Consider the following 26,212-nt stretch of genomic DNA (forward strand, 5'->3'; position numbering starts at 1 on the left):
AAATGTTATTTTCTCAATAGAAAAAAAGGCTACCAAATCGCCCCTCGACACGTCTTACTTTGCAGAGTGGTTTCATCCGCTTAAATTGTTTAATGGCAGATAAAAAAAAGAAAAAAAATACGTGTGGCTTAGTTTTTAGTCTACTGTAACGTATTACAAAAGAAATCAAATCGGAAAGATCGAACTGGGATAGTTTCCTTGTAAGAGGTGCCTGAAAACACATGTGACTCTTTTGAGCTAAAAGTCTGATATGTACTTCGTAAGGATTTTGGTATCTGCTTTCAGCCGTAAAAACATATCGTCCTAATCTAAAACAGTTCGAGAATACATGTATATATACATTTGTACAACTAACAAAGAGCGAATATGGGCATAACCTACATGACATAGCGCTCCAGGTATCTTCGTACAATTGCTTTACCTACAGTTTGCCGGAAAAATATTTCGTTGACTCGCGCTCGCGTTTTACGACAGCTGGCTGTATGTGTACCTTGAAGAAGAAAAAATAAAAATAAAAGGAAAGGAAGAAGGAAAACAATTGTATTTGCTATTGTTTGAGCTGAAATAAGAGGCCGTCGTAAAGCTGAGTTGTAGCTACGCTTGACAGTCTCCGTAGGTGATAGTTTTGCTCAAGGTTTCTGAGGAGATTAATCATTTCGAGGGGGTTGAAGAAAATAGATAAAATAATACTCCCACCTTCTATGATCGAGGATAAATGATTACAGGGCTATCGGTTCATCGCGCCGCTGGTAACAATTTTAGGAAATCGTGAGGGACGCGATATGTGGGCAAAAATAAGAGAATTAACGAAACAACGAGCCGACGGCTGCCAGCTCAGTTCTGATGAAAAGAGTGTAGAGATACAAAACACCGGGGGATGAGAGTTAAGCCCGATTTCATTCGCCCTTTGTGCTTTCTCTTTCTCCCTTTGGTGCGCTTTTTTCTATTGAAAACGAATGGAGCGGTTTAACGAGAGCCGATACTTCCACATAACATTCGGGAGGTGAAATGTAGGTACGCGAGATCGTTCTCGAGGATAAGAGAATCACTGCGAGCGAGGACGAGGCAAGGGATTTAGGCGAGCCCGAAATCTTTGAAATTAAAAAACCACCGGCTACCCTTGTTCGGTAGTTACGAGGGCAACGTTTTCCGAGGTGAAACTTTTTCGAGGCTGTGAGTCGTTCGATTCAATCCCCACCTTTTTTAAGAACGTAAACGCACGGATGATCGAACAGGAAGTCCCTAAAGCTGTTGCATTCCGGATCGACGTGCGGCTCTCGACACAGGCATGTCGGTTTGAAGAATGGAAAGGCTTGCAGAGTCACCAAAGCCGCTTGACACTTCGGGACAGTCACCGTCGAACAGGCAACTGAAACAGACAGAATAGGCTTTCAAACTCCTCGTATAATTCACGATTCTGACCAAGTCATTGCAATTTTTCCCTCGATCGAAATGTCAGTGACAAAGTTTTGCCACTTGAGAAGATTGGTCGGCCATACACTGAGAGAAATTTTTAGTTCCGGTTACCGCTCGGTCCTTAACTATTTTCATTTTTCACCACAATCGAAAAATATAGTTCTAGGTAGGAAAATGAAAATTAGTTTTCTACCTGTTACCGGAAAGTCCAGTATCCGTTACTATTCTTTCTCATTACGATCACTGTTACTATATTTTCTTGCAATTGTTGCGAAAATTTAATGCTTGTGCAACGATAAATCGATGTTAAAGCCTTGTTTAACTAAAAAAGTTGAGTAAACCGAAGAAACTGATTTTGCGTTGCAATTATCAAAAAAGGATCGACGATAGCGCAAAATGGTTAGGCGTACCTCGTTTTTCGTAATTCCAACAATATTCGAACAGTTTTTTTAAACGATACCTGTTTTACTGATTTTTTTCTAATTACTGTAACAAATGAAATTTTTATCAGTGTAGCTTCATAATTGTTTAAAATTTCGTAGATTCGTTCGATTTCATTCTGCGGTGGGTCATTTCAGTAAGAAGACGAATTTCTACAAAATCACTGAAATAGATTCACTTTTTTCCTCAAACTAGTAGCGAACATGATAAGCTGCTCTAGTATTTCAATGAACTCGCAGAAGATCATCTTCTGAACAAAATAAGCCATCGCAGAGTGAAATCTAACGAGTCTACTGGATTCTTAATCATTTCGAAACGATTTGAAGTGAAGTATCAATATCTAAATTTTCGTTTATAATTCCAATATTATCTGTGTATGTATTTTTTTTTTTTTTAATTTAGTATCTTACGAACATAACAGTCTGAGAATCATTCTATAATTTACCACCATCTCGTATAATTAAATTAATAAAACGTATCGACTTTTCGCCAACAAACTCTTCATTACGCTTCGGTAAAATGTTGAAACCTGCATGTTTCTTTTTAATTTCTTTATTTCCTTTTTGCTCTTTTAATTTTTTTTTTTTTCGACAAAAAATGAATCACTCGCCGTGAGAGATTAATGGATCAATTGTTTCCCTCCTCCGACTGGATCATTCGACAGCTGTTTGTGCTTTTGTTTTCTACTTTTCGAACGTTTTGTGCATACGTAGACACATTCGTACATACGTAATTCGCACTGCTTAGTTGAACAGGCAATTGAAAAAAAAATACAATTTTCTCTTAACCCGTATTTTCGAACTGTTGCCCAGCCGATGTATTACACTATTTTTGGCTCTTTCTTTTCCCTCTTTAATTTTTCTTTTTGGTATTTTTCACGCTCACTCGGAAAAACAGCCGGCCGCAACATTTTAATTGTGGCTGAAATTTCAACCCCTTTCAACGTCCAGCATTATTATTTTTATCTTTCACTTTTTTCCGTTATACAAATTTTTTTTTCACTCATTTCAACATTGATTTCATACTTTATTCATTCTAATTGCGCCGTCAAGTTACCCGACTGCTCGCATATTTTGAGTGATTTTTTTTTTTTTCTTTTTCTTTTATAATTCTCATTCCGCACGTTTGGCAAGTAAAAATTCCATGTAACACACAGATTTCAATCGACCTTCTTTTTAGCTTACAATCATATATGATATATATATATGTATGTCAGTGATGTACGCATATGTCGAGTTTCATGTTTATTCGCGCTAAACATTTGCGCTTCGCGTATGAAAAATTCCACGGAGAAATTCTCTACAGTAATGTTCATTAGTGCCTCGGGCTTTCGGCTAACTTGTTTTCGGTCCGAAAAAAAATGCAAGTTCGTTTCTATACGAATTATATGACAATGACTTACCAATCTTTCACGTCGGTTGCATCGCCAGTAATCGTCACATAATTCGCATAGAATCGAGTTCGCATTTTGCTTCGGACCGAAAACAAGTTAGCCGAAATCCCGAAGTATTGACGAACATTACAGTACACAAAGCTCGTTTGTATAAAGTCACGAACCTGGATAATCCGGACAATCTTGTTCCCGGGAAATTACATTCATCAATTCGCAATTTTCATTCCTATGGTTTTTATCTTGACGTAAGATATACCGCAAAGCTGTGATAAAAAGATGCGTTACATAATGTTGACGGAAAAATTTTCAACCCAAGCTACAATAAAAATGTGACGTTCAAATGTACATTATACGTATAATATTCAAAATGGCGAGATAGAGATTTGCTTGCGGCGATTTTTTTAACGAAGATACAATAATAAGAAGAGGCAAAAAAAAAAAGACGGATTCATTGAATTCAGATATATATTTGAATAGCTGAGCCCGGCGGGTATGAAAAATTTGTTTTAAACACCGGCCTCTGAAACTCGTACAAGGATAATTCACGCACATAGATACGTACACATATTGTTATAAAATATATATCACGCAGGTTCATGCATAAAGGATTTCCGGACTTTTTTCAGTCCGAAGGTCGGCTGCTGGGTGTCTTCCGGGAGAGGGATTTTCGGGGGTTGGGAAGTTGGCGGTATGTATAATGCCAAAGCGGGTAACAACATCTGGTCATACTTGATTAGCATCCCAAACGCCGAATTCGTAATCACTCGTTTTGCATATACGCAACTATATACGTACGTAGTATAAAGTCCCTTGACTTTCTTCTCGTTAAATTTTCACCCCCTCTTTACTCCGTCCTTCTTCGCCGCGCAATGCGTTCAAACTTTCGCGATAAATCTTGCCCAGCGCGTTCAAAAAGCAAGACGGAATAAAAAAAGAAAAAGTAAAAGGGAAAAAGTACGGTAGAAATTGAAAAGGGATCATCCCCAGTGTCAAATTAAGGGCGATGCGACGACCGCGAGATTTGATTTTCAACGGTGTAATTCGATTTTCACATTTTAATCCTTTATTGCTTCCAACTCTGCTCTGACCTTATGCTATTTTTCTCAAATTTCTCGTGTCATGCTTAATTGTTTCATTCGTTTTATTTTTTTTTTGTATCATTTCCCTACCCATCCCTCGCTTTTTCTCTCTCAATCCCTGCTGTGTGCTTCGCGCGCCAATTTTCGAGAAAACTGTACATCAGAGTTAGAGGCAGAAAAAATCGTTATTGCCTCCTATTCCCCCCCCCCCCCCCCCCCCCCCCACCTCCTCCATCTGCACCCTGGTGAATCTGTTAAATCTTGCCTGACATCGCGTATATGCTGGGTTATATTACAGCCAGCTGGTCTACCTCTCGAAATCTCGGCTCCGTGAAAAAATTCCAAGAAGCGTCTAAATCGACTTACCGTTTTCTCATCTAAATAAGACGCGGGGATGGATAAAAAAAAAATACAATTTTTACTCGGTTACTTTTTTTTTCCCCCTTCATCCCGATAGATTTCCGAACAAGTAGTTTTTCGGAGACACGAACAAGTTGGTGAAATTTCAAAATTTTCTCGACTGACGTGAAATTTCTTCCACGCGTGTCTGTAAAATTTTACGATACGATAATTTTTCTGTCTGTTTACGATTGATTGTATTCACCGAGTTCTCGGATATTGATTTTAGAATTTATTTCAATTTCATGTTTTGTTTGCTGGATGAAAAAAGAACCTTCGAAGTTATTCCAAAGAGGAATTTTAATGCTTGACGAGATTTTTTTTTTTTTGAATATAATGTACGACGTATAAGATCTGAAAAGATCGCCGTGGGATTCAACGCAATAATTTATAGGTACTTACAATTAAGTTACCGTGCAGCGAAAAGTTGGCTATAAGAAACGTATTTTTCACCGAAGAAAGAAAGTAACGTACGAGGTTGGTGAGTCAAGAATCATTACTTCTCGCTTATTTCAGTAAAGTAAAACAAAGTAGTAGAGAAAAAAGTCTATCAATTCTTAATTTCAAATCTTTTATAGTCTTATTTTGTTGAGAAGACTATTATCTACAATCCTGCTAATGACCTCTTTTCATGATGTTGGTATCTATGAATATTCAAGTTTTCAAGATTGCACTAACATTGAATCTGATTTAACAAAAATCTACCAAATTCCCAACCATTTGACATAGATTCAAAATGAAAAATTTCTATACCTAAATTCTTGTTTACAATTATATTTATTGGTTTTCTACCAGCTAGTACGAATTATATACAAATTTAACGTATTTTCAATGTCAAATTATCTCGTGGATAATCGATCAATGGCGTATGATATTGAATCCGCAATCTAAACTGAAAAAATAACCTTTGTACAAGTGCATGATACATTCTATTTGATTGATGATTTGTTTGGTTCAAATGAGACGTAACAGAATCTACTAAATCAACTCAGATCAATGCAATGGTTACTCGATTCTATTCTTCTGTTCTAACAAGTAAACATTGGCCAAGTAGTATACAAATAATCCGAGACGTTTAGTCCCCAAAATAATTACTCGACTCAAGTAAAGTTCACAAAAATTAAAGTACTTTTATTGAAAGTAATCAAAAAATTTTGGTGATTCAGAATGCTTCGATTATTTCAATACCGACTTGCAAATATATCAACTTGTTGTTGAAAAAAGAAGAATTGAATCAAACAACACCGTTGCATCGATCTGAATAAATTTATTAAATTCCAACAGGTCTCATTGAAATCGAACAAATTATTGAATCAGGAAACAAGCGTAAAAGAATCAAGTAAACAAAGTTTACTCGTAAAAAGTCAATTTCTTTTTCCAGTTCACGTAATTCGCATCCGCAGAAAAAACCTGCAGGTATCTCCGATATTTCGTTATTTTCCCCGTCTGCCCGTATTACATGTCACATTCACGAATTCGAATTTTTATTACGATTTTATAGAGTAAATGATCGGTTATCGAAATTGCGGCGAGCGTCCTGCACACACACACACACACTCACTTGATCGGGAGATAGATGAAACGGAAGAGCGAAGAGAGGAGAGATAAAAAGCGAAGGGACGGGCGTACGCCCGGCTGCTTCTATACGCTCGAGAGCAAATTGGATTGGATTCCGGGCAAGCCAATTGCAGCGGTGGAAAGATACAAGTGGTACGTTATTGTTTATCGATTGGTATTTGGCCCTAATGGGTAAGGGGCGAAGGGCGGGGGGGGGAAGGTTTCGCGAACTGCAAGAATTCAGTGACGCGAGAATCCTCCCCCTCCCCCCCCCCCCTTCGGCCAAAAAATTCGAATAAGACCTTGTTACGAATTGGGTAGTTACAAAAAAGCTCGACAAAAGAACAAACGATTTTATAATATTAGATTGGCTCTGGTCTTTACGTTATTGCAGTGTTTCAGGGAAGGTGGTGGCGCGGAGGGTGGGGGGGATGTTTTATCACATAATCACGATTTGACTCGTAATTTCTACGTACGGAGAAAATAATTTTTAGGCTACGTGGCGTTCTTTTTTTTTTTTACGCAAACTTCGAACTTGAAAAGAAAGAAAAAAAAAACGAATCGTTCGTTTAAATATCGCTTTTTTCAGTCAAGTGTGAAATGGTCTCGGTGAAATAAATAATCACAGCCACTTTAATATCCGGGACATGAAAACCACTGTTGAGCAATATATTATATCATTGCTGCACCGACATCGAATGACACTGATAGTTACAAAAAAATATACTACGAGTGGTCGTTAAAAATAATGGTAACACGTGCTTGATTTTATGGTTACAGCTATTCTACACAAAACCGACCTACGTATGACCCTCGCCATCGGTGACTTTTGTAAGTTTAAAGTGTGTGTGGAGTGTGCAAAAAAATAAAAATAAATAATAAATTTTCTTTCACAGAGTTTTCCAAAAAATATTTCAACTCAGTGAAATACGAATTCTTGCACACTGTACACCAGAAATGGCCAACTTGTTCAGACCCGATATCTTCTGTTTACTGTCCAGTCTCTGTGCCATTTAGGTACCAATCGCAAATATTTACCACAGAATTGAATGAAATATTTTTGATCAAAGTCGTGTTTTTTTCTTTGTTTTGTCTCGATCGACTTGCCCAATTAATAGCTACGATCGATACTATACTTGAAAATAAATAAAATTGAATATGGCGAAGGTCAGACGTAGGTGGTTTTCGGGTGGAATGCCTCGTACATTTTTTCTGCTTATCGTAGGAAATGAAAATAGTTACGAGGACTGTATGTTTGGTAAAAAAAAAAAAACTTGACATTTTTCTCGGTATTATTGCAGGCGCGTTTCAGTCTCATGCCGCTGTAATTAGGGCCAAGTTGCCAAGAAAAAAGACAAAAAAAAAAAACAAAAAAACAACGAAGAGCAGTGCGATCAAAATCCGACCTGCAGTGCGGATAAAAATTCGTGCCGTGCCTGGTGAGGAGAAAAGTGATACAAAAACGTCCGCGTAATTTTTCTTGTAACATTGAATCACACGGAATCATTCGTTTGTTGTCAAGTGTCGGTGCTTGAGATTTTTCAGTAGAAAGAACGAGAGACGCAGCGACGTGAGATAAAGTCTAAAGAATTGCTCGATACATCATTTCACGAACAGTGATCATTACCGTTGATGAAACTTACGAAATGACCGAGCTTGGAAAATGAATTTTTTATCGAAGAAATCCATTCACCGATCACAACGAGGCGTTAAAACAATCCTAATTTTGCGAGGAGGCTGCGTCTGTGATGGGGAAAAAAAAAGAAAGAAAATCGCTCCTACCGGATCCTGCATCGCGGGTGGTGAGGTTTATTAAAGAGGTTATATCGTCTAGCCGTCTATTATACTCACCCAATTCCGGACCGCAGACCCTCGGTATGATTTCCAAAATGGCGCTGCAGGATGGATCCTCGAAGCACAGCTGCCGCGCCAGAAGGCAGTTCAAAATCGCCACAGCCGTCTTAATGTTCGGTCCTGAAACAGGACACAAAATGGCGTCAGCTTCAAGCCGCTTCCCCTCATTTTCTTGCCTCGAATTTCTCTGGCAATATTTGACGAAAAATTTCGCATCGTCCATTTTTTTTTTTTTTTTTCTCGATTACAACCAGGTGAAACGATTATTTATTTTAAATACCAAATGCTGAAAACTTGGTGAAATGGCTAGACTGATCGATTCGAAGAAACAAACTTAACTCGTCCGAATGGCATATTGCAGATGTCCGGAAAATTACACGCTTGAGAGAGTTTCCATTAGTTGAATGGAATTCCACAACTGTGTTTGTCTCGCGTTTCCTGCAGTTACCCTTCAAGCCTATCTACAGTCTCGTCTAAAACTGTCGCAATCAATCACAGCGAATATTCTCCTCGCAGAAATTGAAATAAAGCATAATAATAATAATAATAATAATAATGAGCAGCGCAGTATCGTCTCCCGAAGCTTTAAAGCTCTAACAATAAATTAATTCTCGTGAGAATTCAATTTCGTTGAGGTGATTCGTCCTTCAAGTCGAGGCGAAGTAAACCTCTTGACAGAAGGCGGACTGTTTTAAATTGAGTTGATATTTCTTTTTGTTATTTTCACGGTAGAATTTTGCAAAATAATCGTAACATACGGTCTTAAGTAGGTAAATACAATCGCGTGGACGGTGAAGTTGTGTTAAAAAAAACGCCGCTAGCTTCCTTTTTACTTGGAAGCAACCGGAAACTAGACGTTATCTAAATTTGAACTTTTTGCGTCTGTTGGCCAAAACGGCGACACGATGCCGATCTTTCAAGGTCTACGCGATAAGAAATATGTTACAGCACGATGATTTTTGTAAAATTCCGTGAAGAAGCTAGCAGTGATTAAACATTTTCACACTTAATTTAAAAGGAACTATTCACAGGGTATGAGACACCTCCTGGAGTTGAGATAAAAATTCTATACTTTGTTAGTTAGTATTCTTACATTGACGATAGATAACGTTAGGACCTTCTTCCAACGAAACAGAGAAAAAAAATATTGCCCCAATCTGAAGTATTCTGTAACGAGCACATATGTCCCATTGAATTTCTACGTCTGGCCCATTTCCGCAATCGGAAAGTCGATTTCACGAACCTTTTCTATACTTTCCGGGCGAAAAGACAGCAGATGCGTGAAGGCGGTCGCTGTGAGCGTAACGAAAACCGCCGGAGCGTTTAATAATTTTCTCGTATTCTCCGATTCTCTTTAAACCGCAAGGAGCCCCCAACGGCCCAATTTTCATTCTATCCGATTCGATCACTTCCCTACGATACTGCAAACCCAGCGATATTCCACACGTGTGTGTGTCCTCGGATCGGGATGAAGTTATGCTTTGTTTTTCGCTCTATTTCCACCGCTTTTCAATTTTCCGATGGGTTGAGGAGGGGAGTACAGACTTCGCAAGGGTTTCTCTGTACCATACCTCGTATACCTACCTTAGCCATGGAGGATATAATTAAATATATATCTATCCGTTCGTGTCCGGGATGCAAGAGGAAAAATATACTTGACTGGATTTTTCTACGCCATTTTACGCTGCCGCGAGCCCTGCAGCGGGTGTAATTATATTATATGGATCTGGTAAGCCAAAGTTTTCCCAGGATTATTGGCCCCGGCTATACGTCTCTCTCACTCTTTCTCAACTCGCTTCGAGAGTTACGGATCTCGTAATCTGCTAATCCGGTAATACCCATCAACGCCAATAACGAGGAACCTTCGGTTTTTCGGTCAGTTGGCACAATATGGCGAACATCTGCAGTTACGTAGTAACTCCGAGTCTTGTGAGATGAGGATTCTCTCGATGCTTCTTTTTTTAACGAACACGCGGCGTGATTTACGTCTTATCAATCGATGTACGAATTGGAAATTTTTTATATCCGCACACGTGAATTTCCGCAGCGTTTATACTTGTCCGAAAATTCACCATGAACGCGGGCGATAAGCCTGCATCATGCAGCAGTGTAAACTGAACGTGCCTAGCTATCGCTGGCGCGAGCAAGGGACTCTTATAAGTACAGCATTATAAGTCTGCAGGAGGAAAATCGATCCTGCGGTATAACTGCAACGGGGTTGAATCCCGCCGCGTGCATATTACAGTAATGATCAATCCGTCCTTTGTCAGTGCGGGGCGATATATTTAGGTATGCAGGCAATTATGGCATGCAGAGATTCATGCCGGAAGCAGCCGTGATCATGAAAGTTGGGTTTATCTTGATGGGGTATAATAGAATAGAGCGTTCATTCACCCTGAAAGGACGAGTCCCCTCGGGCGGTACGGAAAGTTTCAAATACGTACAATGGGACGAAAAATGTACGGTGTAACGAGACGAAACAACGAGAGAACTTGAAATCAAAATTTGAACTAACGTAACGCAGATAAGTTTTGAAAATGTTGTAGGATGATAAGAAAAAAGTATAACGAGGGGAAGAAAAATGCATGACAGAGATTGAGCAAATGATAGTTGATGGCAGAGGAGACGGTAAGCGCCTCGAGGTAAGAATGTACATCTGCGTCGATGAATATTTAAAAAAGTGCCGATGAAATTCACCCCCCCCCCCCCCCCCCCCCTCCCCCACACACTGAATATTACTAAACCGAGGTTATTTCCTTCAGGGACAATTACGATTACCCACGAACGAGTCTTTGCAGTCTTACGCGTGTCGTTGAAAAATTCATCGGCTCAAGACGGTCTATTCCGCTTACGATACATTTACTTGAGTCTCGCACGGTAGTCGAGGGTAGAAATTGAACGATTCTCGAGGTGAGAACCGGCAGGAAACGGCGAAACTCGCGACGGTAGATCGAGCCTGCAACTGCGCATGCGCGAGCTTGTGTTCGTACAGGTTGGCCACCTTAAGATTTATCTGTCAAACTCGGCTCGTAGAGATTACGTAGGCGTCACGAATTTTTTCGAGTCAAGAAGATCTTTATCGCGTTATTTCAATTGGACGCGGGAGAGATTGGTTGAGAGTGGAGAGAAACAAAGATGGTTGACAATAAAATTTATCCCGCGGGAAAATGATCAACGAGGGAATCAAGATCTGACAGAACGAGGAGACACTGGGAGGAGAAAAAAACTTGGGCACTTGATCAAGTTGGCTAACTTCGCTTAATTACGTTACCGCCCCTTTCCAATTCATCCGTCGTGTTTCATTCTTTCCCTTCTCACCGAAAAAACAAGCCTCGAGCTCGGATGCGAAATGGTATCTGTTACACGTGCGGTTTTTCAATTTAGTAGAGGTATAAAATACCGCTGTGTTGGTAAATGCTTTGAATAAAAGCACGCGATTCCAATCGTTGAAAGAATTTTTTAACGAGGTTGAAAAGTACTGTCTAACAATAAGTGATAGTAAAGTGTCCGATTGCCACGACACAGAAAGTTTTTGCATTAGAGTAAAAACAAAAATCCTATCTTTTTAAATTTTAATTTTCGATGTCATTGTTTCTGTAATGACAAATACAATAGCGGATCAAACTTATTGAATACAGTGAACTGTTATCAACATTCAACTTTCATGTTCCTAATAGATGCCTAACAGAATGCTTGTAACAAACACACTGAATAGCTTGATGTATATAATTCAAATCTTTACCACGTCAAGACAAAATCTAAACGTCGGCGAGGCTTTGCCAAGTCGAGTGTAGAATTTAAAGCATTACGCCCGTCATTGTAATACTATTAATGGCAACTAAACGCCTTGGCTACTTTAGTTTATATTATATATTGTTTAATTGGGCGTGTCCCGTCGATGTGAAATGAATGCATAAATAAATATAGACTCGATACGCTTATAAGCATCGTCTTTGTCTCCGCGACGATGTATCATCCATTTATTACCGACGACGCTGCTTTCCAGACACGCGATTATAGATGCAGCTTTCAATCGGGTATTCATAGCGATGCGCACAGGTGGAAATACGGAGAGGAGATCCCTCCGCATCCTCGAAGCTTTCTACGCGGGGTGTAAAGACGTGGAAGAAGATCGAAAGTGACGTCTCGTCCCCGAAAACCCGTTGGAAAAAGCATTACGAAACGACACTCGAGCTGCTCCCCGCGGTGTGATGCTGGCGGGTACAGATAACGTTGACCCGACGTGAACTGAAGCGTGAATAAAACCGGCCGACAGCAATGCGGAAGGGGAGCCGAGAGCCTCGGGATGCGGAAGACAGAGCCGAGTTGAGGGGCTGTCGGGTGTCACCGAGAAGACCGATTAGAAATTTTCCGGCCACGCGACACCCTAATCGCCTTAATCGATAGGCTCCGTAACAAGCCGGTTTCTAGACCCTCCGACAGCTTATGCTACACAATCAGTATGTACATCACTGTGTCCAACTGCCTTCCTGACCCAAAGCCACAATTACAACCTGCCAGATCTGGGGATCGGGCTGGATATTACACGCGAAATTGTTCCACTTTGCCACGCCGTAACGCGTCCACTTCAATCCCAAACCCCAATTCCTGACCGAAGCGTAGGATTTTAGCAGTCCGAATGGTCGAAACTCCGAAGCGTCGAAACATTAACAAATTTTTCACATACTCAGACCCTGTTTATACCACGAGGAAACGGTGAAACTTTGCAGATTTAACAGCCGACTGCGCATGCGCGGGCTTTTAGCAATTAGTCGAATTTTCGTGCAGGCTAACCAACCTCGAGCTTCAACTGTCAAACTCGGAGCCCTGCGGAGGTTATGTAAGTGACGTGAACTTTTTTAGCCTAAACAGATCTCGAATAGGCGATTTTGCGGTTCGGGAAGGCTCGGCAAACTTTTTTCTGTCAACCGACTGACGGCTGTTGACTGTTGTAGGACTCATCGTGACGACGTAATTTCAAATCGCCATTCCAAGCTGAAAAGTTTGACACTTATGTCTCGTTTTGGGTAAGTTGGCTTACCTACTTTACAGACGAAAATGTTACCGCTGTACGATCTCACCGACTAGTAGAGTTCGATTATTTTGCGCACGCGCAGTCGATCATTCAGTCTGGTAAGTCTCACGATTTCCTGTCGGTAAAAGCTGCTTATTTCTGTTTCGTCAGATTTCGCTTTCATTTCCGAAAATTTCGGTCCTTTATACAGTCCCAAGAATTAACAACTGCCACCTTTCGGATCAGTCGATAACTAACCTGGTTCTTGATGGTTGCGGATTGAGAAGTTGCTCAAGAGTATTACGAGCATCATCCAAGAATCAGGTAAGTTTCAGCAGCAAGTTGGAGTATCCGAGGTATAATTATGGTTATTAAAGAGCTGCAGAGAATACCCATGAGGAAATTTCTTATGCAAAGGAAAGCGGAGATTAATCGGTGAAGATTATCCGGCCGGTTATAGAAATCCGCGGATGAGAGGTGAATTTCGGCTGGTGGGTTAGATCTCGTGTTCGAAGTCTCGAGCGAGCCTTTACCTCGTGGCTTCGGGGGTTTGTTTTCGGGTAAACAAACAATCAGCGGCATTGTGTATCATGGCCGTAAGGACGAACAATAGAAGCTGTGCAGGATAACTAAGGAGTTAGGTGAAACAGTACGGCAAAGAAAGGTTGACTCGAGGCGTGGAGAATAAAATAGAAACAAGATAAAAATTTTGCAAAGAAGCGAGAGGGCGGGGGTAAAATTTGTCACGTGGTGGGAGATGAAAAAATTGTAAAATATATTCCCAACTTTCAGGTCCTCTCGACCCTCGATTTATGCAGTAACGAATTCCTCCCACGAGATATCCGAGCCGAACTGAGCAGGCCAGCGTTAAACTTTTCCGCAACTTTTAGCGGCGGCGAGCCGGTTTCGCCTCTCGCCCCTCTCACGTGAAAAATTAACTTACTGCCCGCACGTGCATCTCGAATTTATAATTTAATGTACGCACCCTGCAAAGTTCCTCTAACGCGTAATTAATTTGCTCCGCGGTTGTCGAATAATTATATGTATGAAACGGAAATGAACCTTTGGTTACCGCGCACGGTTCAACTCCGACTTGCATCATTTTGAAACAGGGATTTACGGGGCTAAAAAGGACCCGCCATTCCACACTCAACTATTTTTTCGTGTCAATTACGGAATTATATTCTGACCTTAACGCCCTTCTCCTCGCCGCTTGAGCGATCGTGCTCTAGGTGCACAAAGATTTTCCGTATTCGTTTATTCAAATTTTCACATGTTCACGCGGCGTCTGTGTGATAAATTTTCGAACCGTGGTTGAACGGTGCACCGTGGCGATATTATCGCAGATTCGAATCGGGTAGAGAATAGTGCGGATAATTAATCAAATAAATTCTGTCCGGTTGCGTTGAGCGTCGAGCGTTTTCTCTCCTTTTAAAATTTATTCCAACAGCCTCATCCGTCATTCGCGGTATACGTCAAGAAAAAAGGTGCCAAGGGAGCAAACGGAAACAGAAGAGAAGAGAGAGCGAGAGAGAGAGGGGGGAGTCGCAAAAAAACAAAAATGATGGAAAAAGACGGTGGGAGTTGACTCGTAGATTTTCGCGTCAACGTCTTCGCCGCGGTTTCTCTTATCACGTTGAAACGCCTCTCCAGCGATCCTCCGCTTAACTCGATCCAATTTCTTCTGCATCGTGTCGATTAAGGGTCGTGAGGAGTAAGCTCGCTGGAATACGTTCTCCTCGCCTTCTTTGCACCTCCGTGAAATACCGTCATCTTTTGTTTTGTCTATAAACGATTTGCGCACGGATTCAAGAACGGCGAAAGTGAATCGGATAGTAGAAAAACTAGAAACAGGAGGTCGGGAGGTTTGTTTGAAACTTGCCGCTTAAGGGTTTATACCCAGTCAGAAGGCCGAAAAAAGCAATTTTGTAAGGATTTTTCATGAAGAGACATTTCAATTTATTCATATAAAAATTTACATAGATGCTGGGGTAACATTGAAATTCATTCTGACATTTTTTATTTGTAACAATAATGGATTTTATAGCACCTCTAAAAAAAAAGGAGTCTTGCGATAAGCGAGATATCTCTGGACTGGATCATCCGAAATGAAAAAACAAAAAAATATTTAGTTAATACAAGGGAATGAATCGAAGGAATAAGCAAAATAATAATTTTTAACAAAACGGTGGCTACTTAATGAAAAAAAAATCGTCTTTCCTTCTCAAATTTCTCCTTAATTTGTTTAAAAAATGGAAAACATTTATCGGCGAGAAAAAACCTTGGATCAAGGACTGAAAAATATATTCACAAAGCTTGTGTAAAAATTTGAGACTGATCGGTTCAGCCGCTTCCGAGAAATCTTTCTCACCGATTTTGAAAACATAATTTTGAGAAAAACGCGTTCAGAGTTTCAAAAGCACTTTCTACGCGCCGGATCTTCTTTGCAAATGTGCGCCTAACTTCGACAATATGTGTCGGATCAACGTAAAATTTTCTGCGTATATACTTGAATATACGTACATTGCAAAAATGAAATAAAAAAAATGGATTTTTGAAAAATCCCAACTGGATATAACCCTTTAACGCCAGCAGATAGGCAACCGAGGCTACATTTTTGATATGTAACGATGCAAAGTGAAGTTCCGGTCGTCTGTTTTCCGATGTTGAGCGGCCAGTTTCGCAGATAACTCCCGGAATACGCAATTCCCATTAAATTCCTCGCAAACGACGAAATGCAATACGAATAAAAGAACAAATAAATGGATAAATAAACCGTGGTCCCCGCACTCGGGGGACGATCAGCAAACGGCGAATACAAACCTGCTTTGCTATCGCCATCGGATTAGGCACAAAGTTTAATTGATAAAGCGTGTACCGTTTGTCGTTGACACGCGCGCTAATTTGACAGATTTTCCCGCCGAGTTTGGTGCCCCCCCCCCCTTCTCTCTACTCCGCTTCCCTCATACATCATCCCTCTCCCTCTTTCACCCCCACTACTCCCACACTTTGGCTCAACCCGCTCATTTGTGCCGCGCTACACAGTTTTGCCTCTAACCTCTTCAATGCAGAATTTAACCCGCGGAGCTTGCTACAGATACAAGCGTACACAATAAGTCCAAATTGTATTATGCCTGTACAATCCGCGTGCCTATGAAATGCGAAATTTCGAAGAATCGGCGAGTTGCCGCATATTGTACGATGCACACATATGTATTTTTGACGTGAAAAATTTTCTAAAACTTTACTACAAGGTGTCTGACGTATGTAGGTACTTTCGGGTTCAGGTCTAAAACTGTTTCAATCCCAGAGGATGTAAACGACTCGGTTATACATACATATATATACATGTATAATCTATATACACACACACGTAAGTGTGCCTTTTTCGGCAAAGGTTTATTTTGCACTCTGTGACGTATACGTTGTACAGTTTCTAACGTTGTTTTATATTTTTTAATGTTACTTTTTTCTCGCTTTCATGTACATTTTTTATGATCACACTGGTAGTCTCGCGTGACTATACGTGCGCAGGCCATCGCGGTCAGTCCGAGTCAAACACTAAATTCTAAAACTCGCTTTGTTTGCTCGTTAATTCCAAAGCGCAAAGTGAATTGAATAACGAAACACGCTCGTCCAGTTGCAAATTTTTCTAAATCTTATTACACAAAAACAAAGCATGTATCGTCAACCATCTGGCAGGCGGATTGAAACGATAAACCGAAATAAATATGGCCGTCGTTCACACACTTGAAGTTTTATTTCAATCGTGTAATTATTTCTACGGCTTACCAGTCGACCTGCGTAATCTTGCGCTATAAAGAATGATGGCAAGGATAGCTTGACAATGATGTCAACTTCGTCGGATACCTGGGAACTTAGCATTCAATTTTACAAAATTCGAGGATGCAGCGTCATCCAGCGACCGATATCCTGATTTAAGGGTCAACTTGTGCATTAACGTAAAATGGTAATCGTGTATCTCCATTATTTCAGCTTTGGTATTATTCACCTAATACAGAGTAAATTAAGAGTGAAACAATAAATTCACCTATCTGTAAATCAAGGGGGAAAAACTTTGTTGATTGTTATTTTCACCGCAATTTCAGCCCAGAGGTCGAGGTTGATGATAAATACCCGCTGGCAAAGTATCGAGGATATTTATTCGCCGACGGGTAAGCTGTCGTACAAAATCGGTTGCCTTTCCTGTTCTCTCGTGCCCGCGGTGTGGATGCGCGGTAGTAATTGTAATCGACTATCGATCGATCTTCGGATCGCGCCTCTGCTCGCTCCAGCGGGAAAATAAGAGGAGAGAACGAGGGAACGAGGGAATTGGGCCTGGAGGTTCGGTTGTAAACCGTTTAAAACGGCAATAAAACGGGTACTTTTTGTCGGGGAAACTCCGACGCTTAAGCTCCTCCTCTCCGACGAGGAGAGGTGGGTTGCGGGTATCCCGAGTCCAGACACGTCTTGAATATACGATAAAATTTTCCCCTAGATTTGGGTTCATCCCGTACGGGACTCGGGTGGGTCTCTGTATCTCTCTCTCTCTCTCTCTCTCTCTTTCTCCTCGTCGCAGCCGAATCCTTACGCCATACGGGAAGGGACTCTTCGGCAATATTTATATGCCCCAATTTTCCCCGCCCCCGCAGCGCCGAGTTTATGGATTTATATGGATCGCGGTAGGAGAACGGCGAGAGGAACGAACTACCCCTATTTTCTCGGTCAAACAACAGAACGTCCTCGATTGACTTTCGTCCTCGACGTGCGGCGAAACTTTGAGTTACGAGTTTCGGGGGTTTCGGGGGCAGTTTTTCGCAGAAGAGAATCGAAATATTAACGTTCCGGAACAATCGCTACAGTTCCTTGACGGCCGAACGCCCGACGGCCATCCCTTTTTTTCGACCCCATCTTTTATTCTCAGACCTTTTCCATGGCCTCGGGGTTTGCAGGAGGGGAGGGGGGGGGGGCGCCAGAAGAATACCGGTTAATTGGACGGCAACCTCGTCAACGCACCAAGGACCGTTTCACTCTTTCACGGGAATTCAATGTGTAATCATCTATTCAATTCGGCCGTTCCCATTTGTAGGCGGATTCTTTACATCTTGATACTCGAGCCTCTGGTTTATGCGAGGGATAATTCTACCCAGGATGTGCAGAGCGCAGTTACCTCAATTTTTTAATCGTGTACAGTTTCGTTTATCCGGTTCAGTCGCACTCTGCGTCACATGGAAAGTTAATTCGCGTCTAAAACCATTGGATTTGGTACCAATTATTCGCGACTATCAAAAGTCGAACTCAATGTTCTCACTAAAATATTAATAATTTCAAATTATCCAACAACCCTTGTTAAGGGTGCTACCGAACCGAATAGACACACTATATTAACGGTAACAATTTTGGTTTTATGATACGGTGAATACTTTGGTCGTTTTAAACCTCCAGAGATGACTTGTAGAATATTTTCCCGACTCTGTTTCGCCTCCTTCGTACACACACACACACACGCACACGAATTTTGCATGTCGGTTCGATTTCAATTTTCTCAGCAAACTCGCGGCTAAGGGGATACATTATACCTATAAGAGACGAGTAAAACCGATACTTCCAATAATTATTCAAAGTTTGCCTTTCAGCGAGCTGTGAGTGGTGGTGGTGGAGAAGGAGGACGTCCAGGAAGATGAAGGAGAGGACTTATCAGGCATTTTTCACGCTAGATCGGCCCAATTTTCCAAACCCCCCGCAACTATGAAACTAAGATTTCTCATCCTGTCGCGGCGGTCGTCTCTCTCCTCACTCTTAGTCATCCTCATCTTCCTCTACATCGGGTGAAAAGGGGGCAGGATTCTCCCCTCAAAGAGAGAAGATCTATGGCCAAAAAGCCAAGCATGTGTGTGCGTCTCTCAAGACGCTTGTTCCGCCCCTCTCATTCCCGGACCTTCTGGCTCGAACCAATCGAGGATGACCGGATATCCACACGCCGACGTTGTTTGCAACGGAGCAAACTGGAGATGAACACGCACCAGGAGAGCACAGAGTGCAGGGACGTCCAAAAGCTCGGAGTCAATAATTACTCAACCGCGGTCACGGGGCCGAGGTCACGGAAGGTTCGACCTTAGGGCCAGAGGAACGGATCTCTCTGCAAGTTTCAAACCGAGGAAGCTGGGAGCTGTCGGAGATACCCGCGCTCCGGAGGTGGCGCTGTACGTGTTTGCCTCCGTGTTTACCGTGAACTAGGGGTATGTCAGTTTTCAAAGTGGCACGCAAAACTCACATCAACCGAGAGTCGGAGAGCTTTTAATGCCGTGCAATATGCATACTATACGAGCGCATTAAAATTCCACACGTATAACGTGAGCAGACGCAGTAAATACGTCGGCCCTTATAAAACTGTTTCCAGGTTTATGAAAAGCTCATATCGTCAAGTGGAGGAATGTTATATAGGCGGGAGGGTACAGCTACTTGTGATTAACGGCTGTATATTAAACCGCAAATTGCCGTGGCGGCAATCCAACTCGTATAAATCAACCGGATCGATACTTTTTTTAAGGACCCAACCGTGCTAACACTAATTCGAATGTTGTGCAAAGCATATCTTAAGAACGACGTTCTTAAACAGGAAGACAAATTCGCATTGCGCTTACTCTGACAAATCCTACAGAACACCTGAAAGCCGTGCGAACATTGCGCGTCTGAGTTTCGTACGTACTTTACTTACAAATAGCCCCGGCACTTTGGACGGTTAAGGGTGGCTTCTTTTCAAGCTTTATACTCTTACCGAGCCGCAAGCTTACGACCTGGTTTTACATCTCTTTAGCCCATGACCAGACTTTTAAATACAAACGAAACGCAAGGTGACTCGATCGGTGAAGTCTATCCTTCTATTTATGGGCGAAGATTTTTGAATTCCGGACTATTCACGGTGAGAAAATTGACCCACGGTGACCCGGTTCCAATACCAGATATCCTCGATCGGGATACCCGAGTCTCTCCATACATACAAATATGCCTGCAAATGATCATCCCGAGCTCCGTACGCATTTCTGGGCACCAGTCCTCCCAATGTAATATCGTCGTGACGGATCCAAGTCCGTACCTACACGCCGGATATCCTTCCTCAGATTATAATACGCCGGGATTTCCAGGACTCGGCACGCCGCTGACCTCGAACCATGACCGCTCGAGAGATATTCCAGTGCCAGATGCACGCTCGAGGACATTAGCATGCAAGTGAAGAGGTCAAGAGGAGCAATTAGATAGAGACCATTTTTCACATTGGACGTATGTACGTATATATATATATATATATATATATATATGGAGAAGCGTTAATTGCACCCCTCCAATGATTTAAAAGTGCGCCAACTGTTTTCCTCCCGTTTATGTTTTCCAGCTATCCCAAAGTGGATTCGGTTCTCAAACTCGCGCGGAAAAATTCCTGGTTCAGACGACACGTCCGTCGCTTATGGCCGACGCTGATGAGTTATTAGTCTACGGTACGAGACTCGCTTAATGGGAGATTAACGGGGATTAGGGAGGAAGGGAGGTGTGAGGAGGAGAAGTCGGGGTCTGGGTCGCGTGGAAATTAGAAAATTACCCAAGGTATCTGGCGGCACCGGTTTGCAGCAGGATCGATCGATCCCCAACGCGGCTGCAGTGCAGCAGAGAAAGGGAGAGTGTTGCGCTGCGAGGCTATCAAGGAAAGGTCACGCCGTAGGACAGGCTGATTTGAACGAAAGAAAAAACGAAAAACTCGACACACTCTTGGTCAGAAATAAAGAGACCCGAGTTTCGGAGTATCACTGGATTCACATTTGATGGCGAGAAAAAAATATTACTTCTTTACAGATAACTTTGCTCAATGTTGAAAGCTTCAAGCTTGCACTTTAAGTGTTTTGAGTAATGTTACCATTGGAAAGAAAATTTTTTAGTCTATAGGTAATACATAAGTACTAATAGCATTTACACTTATATCAAAGTTTCTACGTCGAGTGTAAAATATTTGGAAAATGCGTGTATGGGGTAGTTCAGAAAAATGGCAAGCGCGTTTTGAAAAGGCTTTCATAAAAATACAATGTTGCTCAGAGTATAGCAAAAACAAGTTTTCGACATTTTTTTTCTGCCAACAATTGCCCCTTCATGTGAAACATCGCAATACGGATCTTCTCATTTTCTCCCAAGAGTATGTACAATTTTTTTTTAATCGAAATCGTTCCACATCTAATCGTAGCAGCATCCGACTCGATCGTTTGAGACTGGGGATTTCGGGTGCAAGAGCACCGGAGCGCCGAGTCCTCGTTCTAGATTCCCGCGGGAAGAATCGACGTTGATTACAGAGAAGAAGACTGCGACTGTGCAGGGAAAGTATCGTCCAACCCCGGTAACCCGAGTTTTATTCCTCGGTGCTTCATTCCATTTGAAATGCCGGGCGACTTGCAGAGTTCGATCGAGCATGATATAAACAGGGTTAATCTGGTTCGGACCAAACGCGAAATGTTTTTAAAATTTACATTTCAAAGCTTTGGAACCCCCGTGATTATCGCGTCTGCGTGTGATCCAATTGCCGGAGGTTGTTGGGAGGCTCACGGGACTTTCAACCGGCATCGAGCGAGGCGGACCTGAGTTACTTGGAGAGCATTATCAGCCGGCCTTTTCGCTGAACCTTTTTCTCGGTACTCACGCGACCCACCTATCAATCAACTCTCCGAGTCCCCGCCGATAACCAGGTAGAGCATTATCGCTCCTCCCACGCCGGTAACTTTTTCTCGATACAACGGTATCTGTGGCAGGAAATCGCGTTCCTCCTTTTACTTTCTCCTTTCCCTTTGCTCTTTCTCCTTGCCATCTTATCATCTTTTTCTTTCCTTCCCGGAAGCTGCGATTGCCTGCGATTATGACAACTGGTAGGTGAAGTGACTTATTGTAATTCGTAACTGACCTCTTCTTGGGAACCGGTAACAAGTGAAAATGGTAATGGTGACAGTGATAACGACCCGCCTCATCATGGAATTACTTTATGGTGGATGTGATCTCGGTATTTCTAAATTGCTTCATATAAAATTTCAACTAATTTCTACCATTGATACTCGAAAGCCACACTGCTTACTTCAGTACAGTGTTGACAATCAATATCCACGCCCTGCACGACTGGTGCTGTTATAAACCATAGTTGACGTTGATGGTATTTGCTCAGAACTGCAATGATTACTGATCTAGCCAACACAAGGTTCGATCGATCGTCTACAAACTGTCTGTGCAATGTGGACTTCACCGATCACCTCGCGTGCAGGTTCATTTCAAGAAAGAATAACAGAGGGGTGAAAAGGTTGCCCAAGTTTACCGATCGATCAGTCTCATTTCTGCAGTCAAAGTGCTAATCGTGAAACGATGCACGAATGTGATGCTAATAATAGAAAAAAATGAACCCATTATGATACGGCTGCAGTAGCACCGGAATACGGATCGTTCGTTGTGTGTTACCATGTGTGTCAGTTTCTCAGATTATTATTGGCTCGGTGCCGAGGAGTTGTTCGGAATCGCATACGCGGTGCGGATATTATGGGAACGATGGTGCGATATCCCGCTGTGCCGCATACCAACGGCATTAACCCCGATATTCGAGGTGACGCAACTTTTGTTGAACAACGCTGTACGCGCGAAAGCGCGGGACGTTTAGAGGGAGCGAAGGCGAGTTTGCAAAGCGAGGCAAGAGCCCGCTAAATCTATGTAGCGCGACTTTGACGGCGAAGGAATGGGACTTGGTCAGTACTTGCGAGTTGATTGCCCGAGTTTGGCGAGCCCTTAATTTTCGGCGGAACCCATTCTCAAGGAACACGGTGTGCTGCTCTGCTACGCCACGGTTCGGTTCACCGGCTTCCGCCTTAAGAATCCTTGGGAGAAACGTTAGCGACCCTTGCCGCACCTCGCATCGCGGCTTCCGTTCAACTTGAACCAAGTCATCGAGAAGGTCGGAAATCTCGGGCCTAAGAGATCAACGAACAAGACGTAGTCGTCACGATTTTAGACAGTTTGCTAAATCCCGACGTCGTTTGTCTTTCAGCCTTATCCTCGTCCCGCACTTCGGAGATCACCCCTCTCCACCATCTTTCCAAATCCATCTTTGCTGCGAATTTTTTTCCCCGTCCATCTTCTCCCAGTCTTCGATATCACCTCTGCAATGTATTTGTGCCAAATATTGCTCGACTCTCGTCTCGTCTTTTTCACACCCTTGGATTCCATCGATGTGGTCTAGCAAATCTGAAGACGTGTAGGTACAACTTTAACTTCACTAAAACTGGAAAACTAAGCCTGACAAGAGTTGTAACGTAGAAGCCACTCGTTTGCTTGTTTCTTGTACCATGTTTCTGGCTCGAGCCCTTCGTCGACACGCTCACGAATATCGCAAATATTTTACAATGACGAAAATGAAACGCGGGTTTATCACGCCAACTTCGACTACGGGGACGAAAACTCTGTTTAGATTTCTCTGTAATTGCAGCTGTTGGAATGCGCAAAATCCTGACCAATCATACGACGGTGGTGACACCAGAGAAACAGCTCAAACAGAGAAACAGAGAATCGCATCAAAAGTCTCAGGATCTGTTACAACCTAAACAAATTCCTCCCACCAGTGAAGCGTCCTACCTTAATAAAGTACCAGATTGAGTCGTAATTGTTTTAAACCTGCAATTTCCTGAAATGGGGTGCTCACTCCTGGTAAGGAGTGACAGTGACTGAAATGCCAGGAGAGTGTTCAATGATGTACGAAGACAACGGCTAGGCCGAGGGAGACGTTGGGGTTAGTTGAGAAGCGGGGATGCAGGTGTCTGGCACTTTTGTAATATCCCAACCCGTCGTGGGCCGTCAGAGGAGCATTTTTTATCCGGTATTCCGGGTTCTCGTATGGCGTTTCCAAACAAGATATATCAGTTTGTTTAGGGCGCGGAAGTGGGTGCTAACAGAATTTCAAGCATGAAAATGTATACTGCGCGGAAAGGAACCACTAGAAACGCGATCATCTATATCCGGCTTTATGCTCTCGTCAGTGTAACTAAATCTTCACACCGTGATGCTCCGGTTTCGAATCTCAGAACTTGCTGGAGTGTGAAGAAGTCGCAACCACGTCACAGCCTGGGATGACCTTAGACGGTCAGCCTTGACCAGGATTTGGCACTTGTTGCGTCCCGGGCTTTGACGCCTTGCGAGAGGTTTCTTATTATCAGGGTGAAATTATCTCCGTTGCCTTATTAGCTTAACACGTTTCTGCAGGCGAAGGGACCGTTGCCAAGGCCGCACTACGATCTTCATCCATCACTATCTCTTTATCTCTCCTAATATCAAACCGCAATTCAGCATCCTCCCACGTAACGCATGGAGCTCTGATGTTTGGCGTTATACGCTGGACCGAACCCGAATCTACTTCCGCAGACAATTTGTTGTTTGTCTAAGCAGAGCAGCGAGAACAGGATAGATAGCAGACGGTACCAGAATACCAGACCTGACTTCTCTTCAATGCCAATAATTTACTATCCAACTCCAGTTATTGCGGGTTTGTTTAACGAAGTAACGTACGTACCTACTGCTCCAGGGCCGTCAAGGACCTTCGTTTGTTTTAAAGAAACTAAAAATTATGAAATACCTCCGATTCGAGTCGAACAATCTATTTATATTTTCGTAACACCCTATTTTAACCCTAACTTACTTTTAATCAATGGGTTTCCAAGGGACCCATACACGAGCAATGTTTACTTTCTCGTATTGCCTGAGGAAAATTATTCGTTCCGGATGCTGACAAGGTTATGCATTAATAATTAGAGGGTGCTCACTTGTTTCGGATAATCAAAATTAGTTTCTCAACGTCACATACTATTATCAACAAACTCAGGACTGCCCATTATCCGAGAAAGCTTTGGTATTTTCATGTACAAGCAACGAAATATACTCATAAATGAAAACCATCAAAGTTCGATGCAGCATGAAACTAATTTTGACATTATAACATCAAATTCATCTGTTACTATAAGAAATGTGAATTGTTAGTATACACTTTGCCTTGTCTACACATAATCCGTTCTGTAGTAAATTTTGCTGGGCATTCAGCCCTCACAAAATGACCAAACGCAAAAGAAACAAGACACAGCACCAACTGCATGCATATTGGTTGAAATATGCATGCAATCTAACTGCATGCATATTCCACCGAACATGCCGATTGATTTGATAGTAGTTTCCTCTCAAAGGAAGAACACGCCGCATTAATAAACAATGTCGCTCCTTCCTCTTTCTCGCGAGTTCAGGCTACGAGAAGACAATCTACTGTGCAGCGTAGGTGCTCCTTAGCATACTCAGACAAGCGTACTCCACGTTAGACAGGTCATTGTTGCGCTTAGAATGCAGCGATATCGATTCTCCCCGCCGCCTCATGTTGCGTCTTGAAGTCTTTTTTGCCACCAGCCCTACGGACACTCGGGGTCCCTCGTAACCTGACATTCTCCTGGCGTAGCGTGGGGCATGTGGATTGCAGTATCACCGTCTTTTCACGGACGTGAGACAAGTGTCTATCGGTAAAGTGCAACGACAGACTTCGCCACTCACCCTACAGTATACGTTTTCAATCGCAGATCTGTCACCAGTCGAGGGAGCGAATCGTTAGGGTGCATGTAGCGGTTTCGAGAATTGATGAAACTGCGCGATGTTCTCAGTACTCCCTAACCACTTTACACTCTCGGGTCGTGAGCATCACCCGGCGGAAATTCCATTCGCATTAACTCATTTAAATACCAAATCACAGCTCGGTAAGGGAAACTCACTCTCTCAGTCTCTTCTGTCATGTCGCGAGAGCTTATGCAGTCAAGATGAAAGTAAACCGTGTCTAGGGGTCGTCGTAGTGAGGTTTGATCGAGCTTCGCATTCATCGCTCCTTCGGGGAGTGGAATACGCCTCGTTAAATTCGGAGTTAGCTCAAGACACGCAATCGATCGTTCAAGTGTCCAGCCCCAAGTCGTAGGCCGAGCTTCTGTTGTCTTGGATTCTGATCTTGCGACTCCCGTCTTGAATCTT

At 42.5% G+C, this 26,212-nt stretch overlaps 1 protein-coding gene across 4 annotated transcripts in view; it reads right to left on the reverse strand.

The window, feature by feature from the left end:
* LOC124182566 overlaps positions 1-26,212 on the reverse strand; it is a 63,228-nt gene that overhangs the window by 32,440 nt on the left and 4,576 nt on the right. For all 4 annotated transcript variants that reach the window (XR_006870811.1, XM_046570006.1, XM_046570005.1 and 1 more), the window contains exons 2-3: positions 8,137-8,259; positions 1,199-1,369 (exon numbers count right to left, since the gene is read on the reverse strand). Coding sequence is in view for 3 of the 4 variants with exons in the window: in XM_046570006.1 (XP_046425962.1) it covers positions 1,199-1,369; positions 8,137-8,259 (294 nt within the window). In the remaining variant the exon portion in view is untranslated. The remainder of the gene's footprint in view (positions 1-1,198; positions 1,370-8,136; positions 8,260-26,212) is intronic.

This window comes from Neodiprion fabricii, chromosome 5, assembly GCF_021155785.1.
Source record: "Neodiprion fabricii isolate iyNeoFabr1 chromosome 5, iyNeoFabr1.1, whole genome shotgun sequence".
NCBI classification, from domain to species: Eukaryota; Metazoa; Arthropoda; class Insecta; order Hymenoptera; family Diprionidae; genus Neodiprion; species Neodiprion fabricii.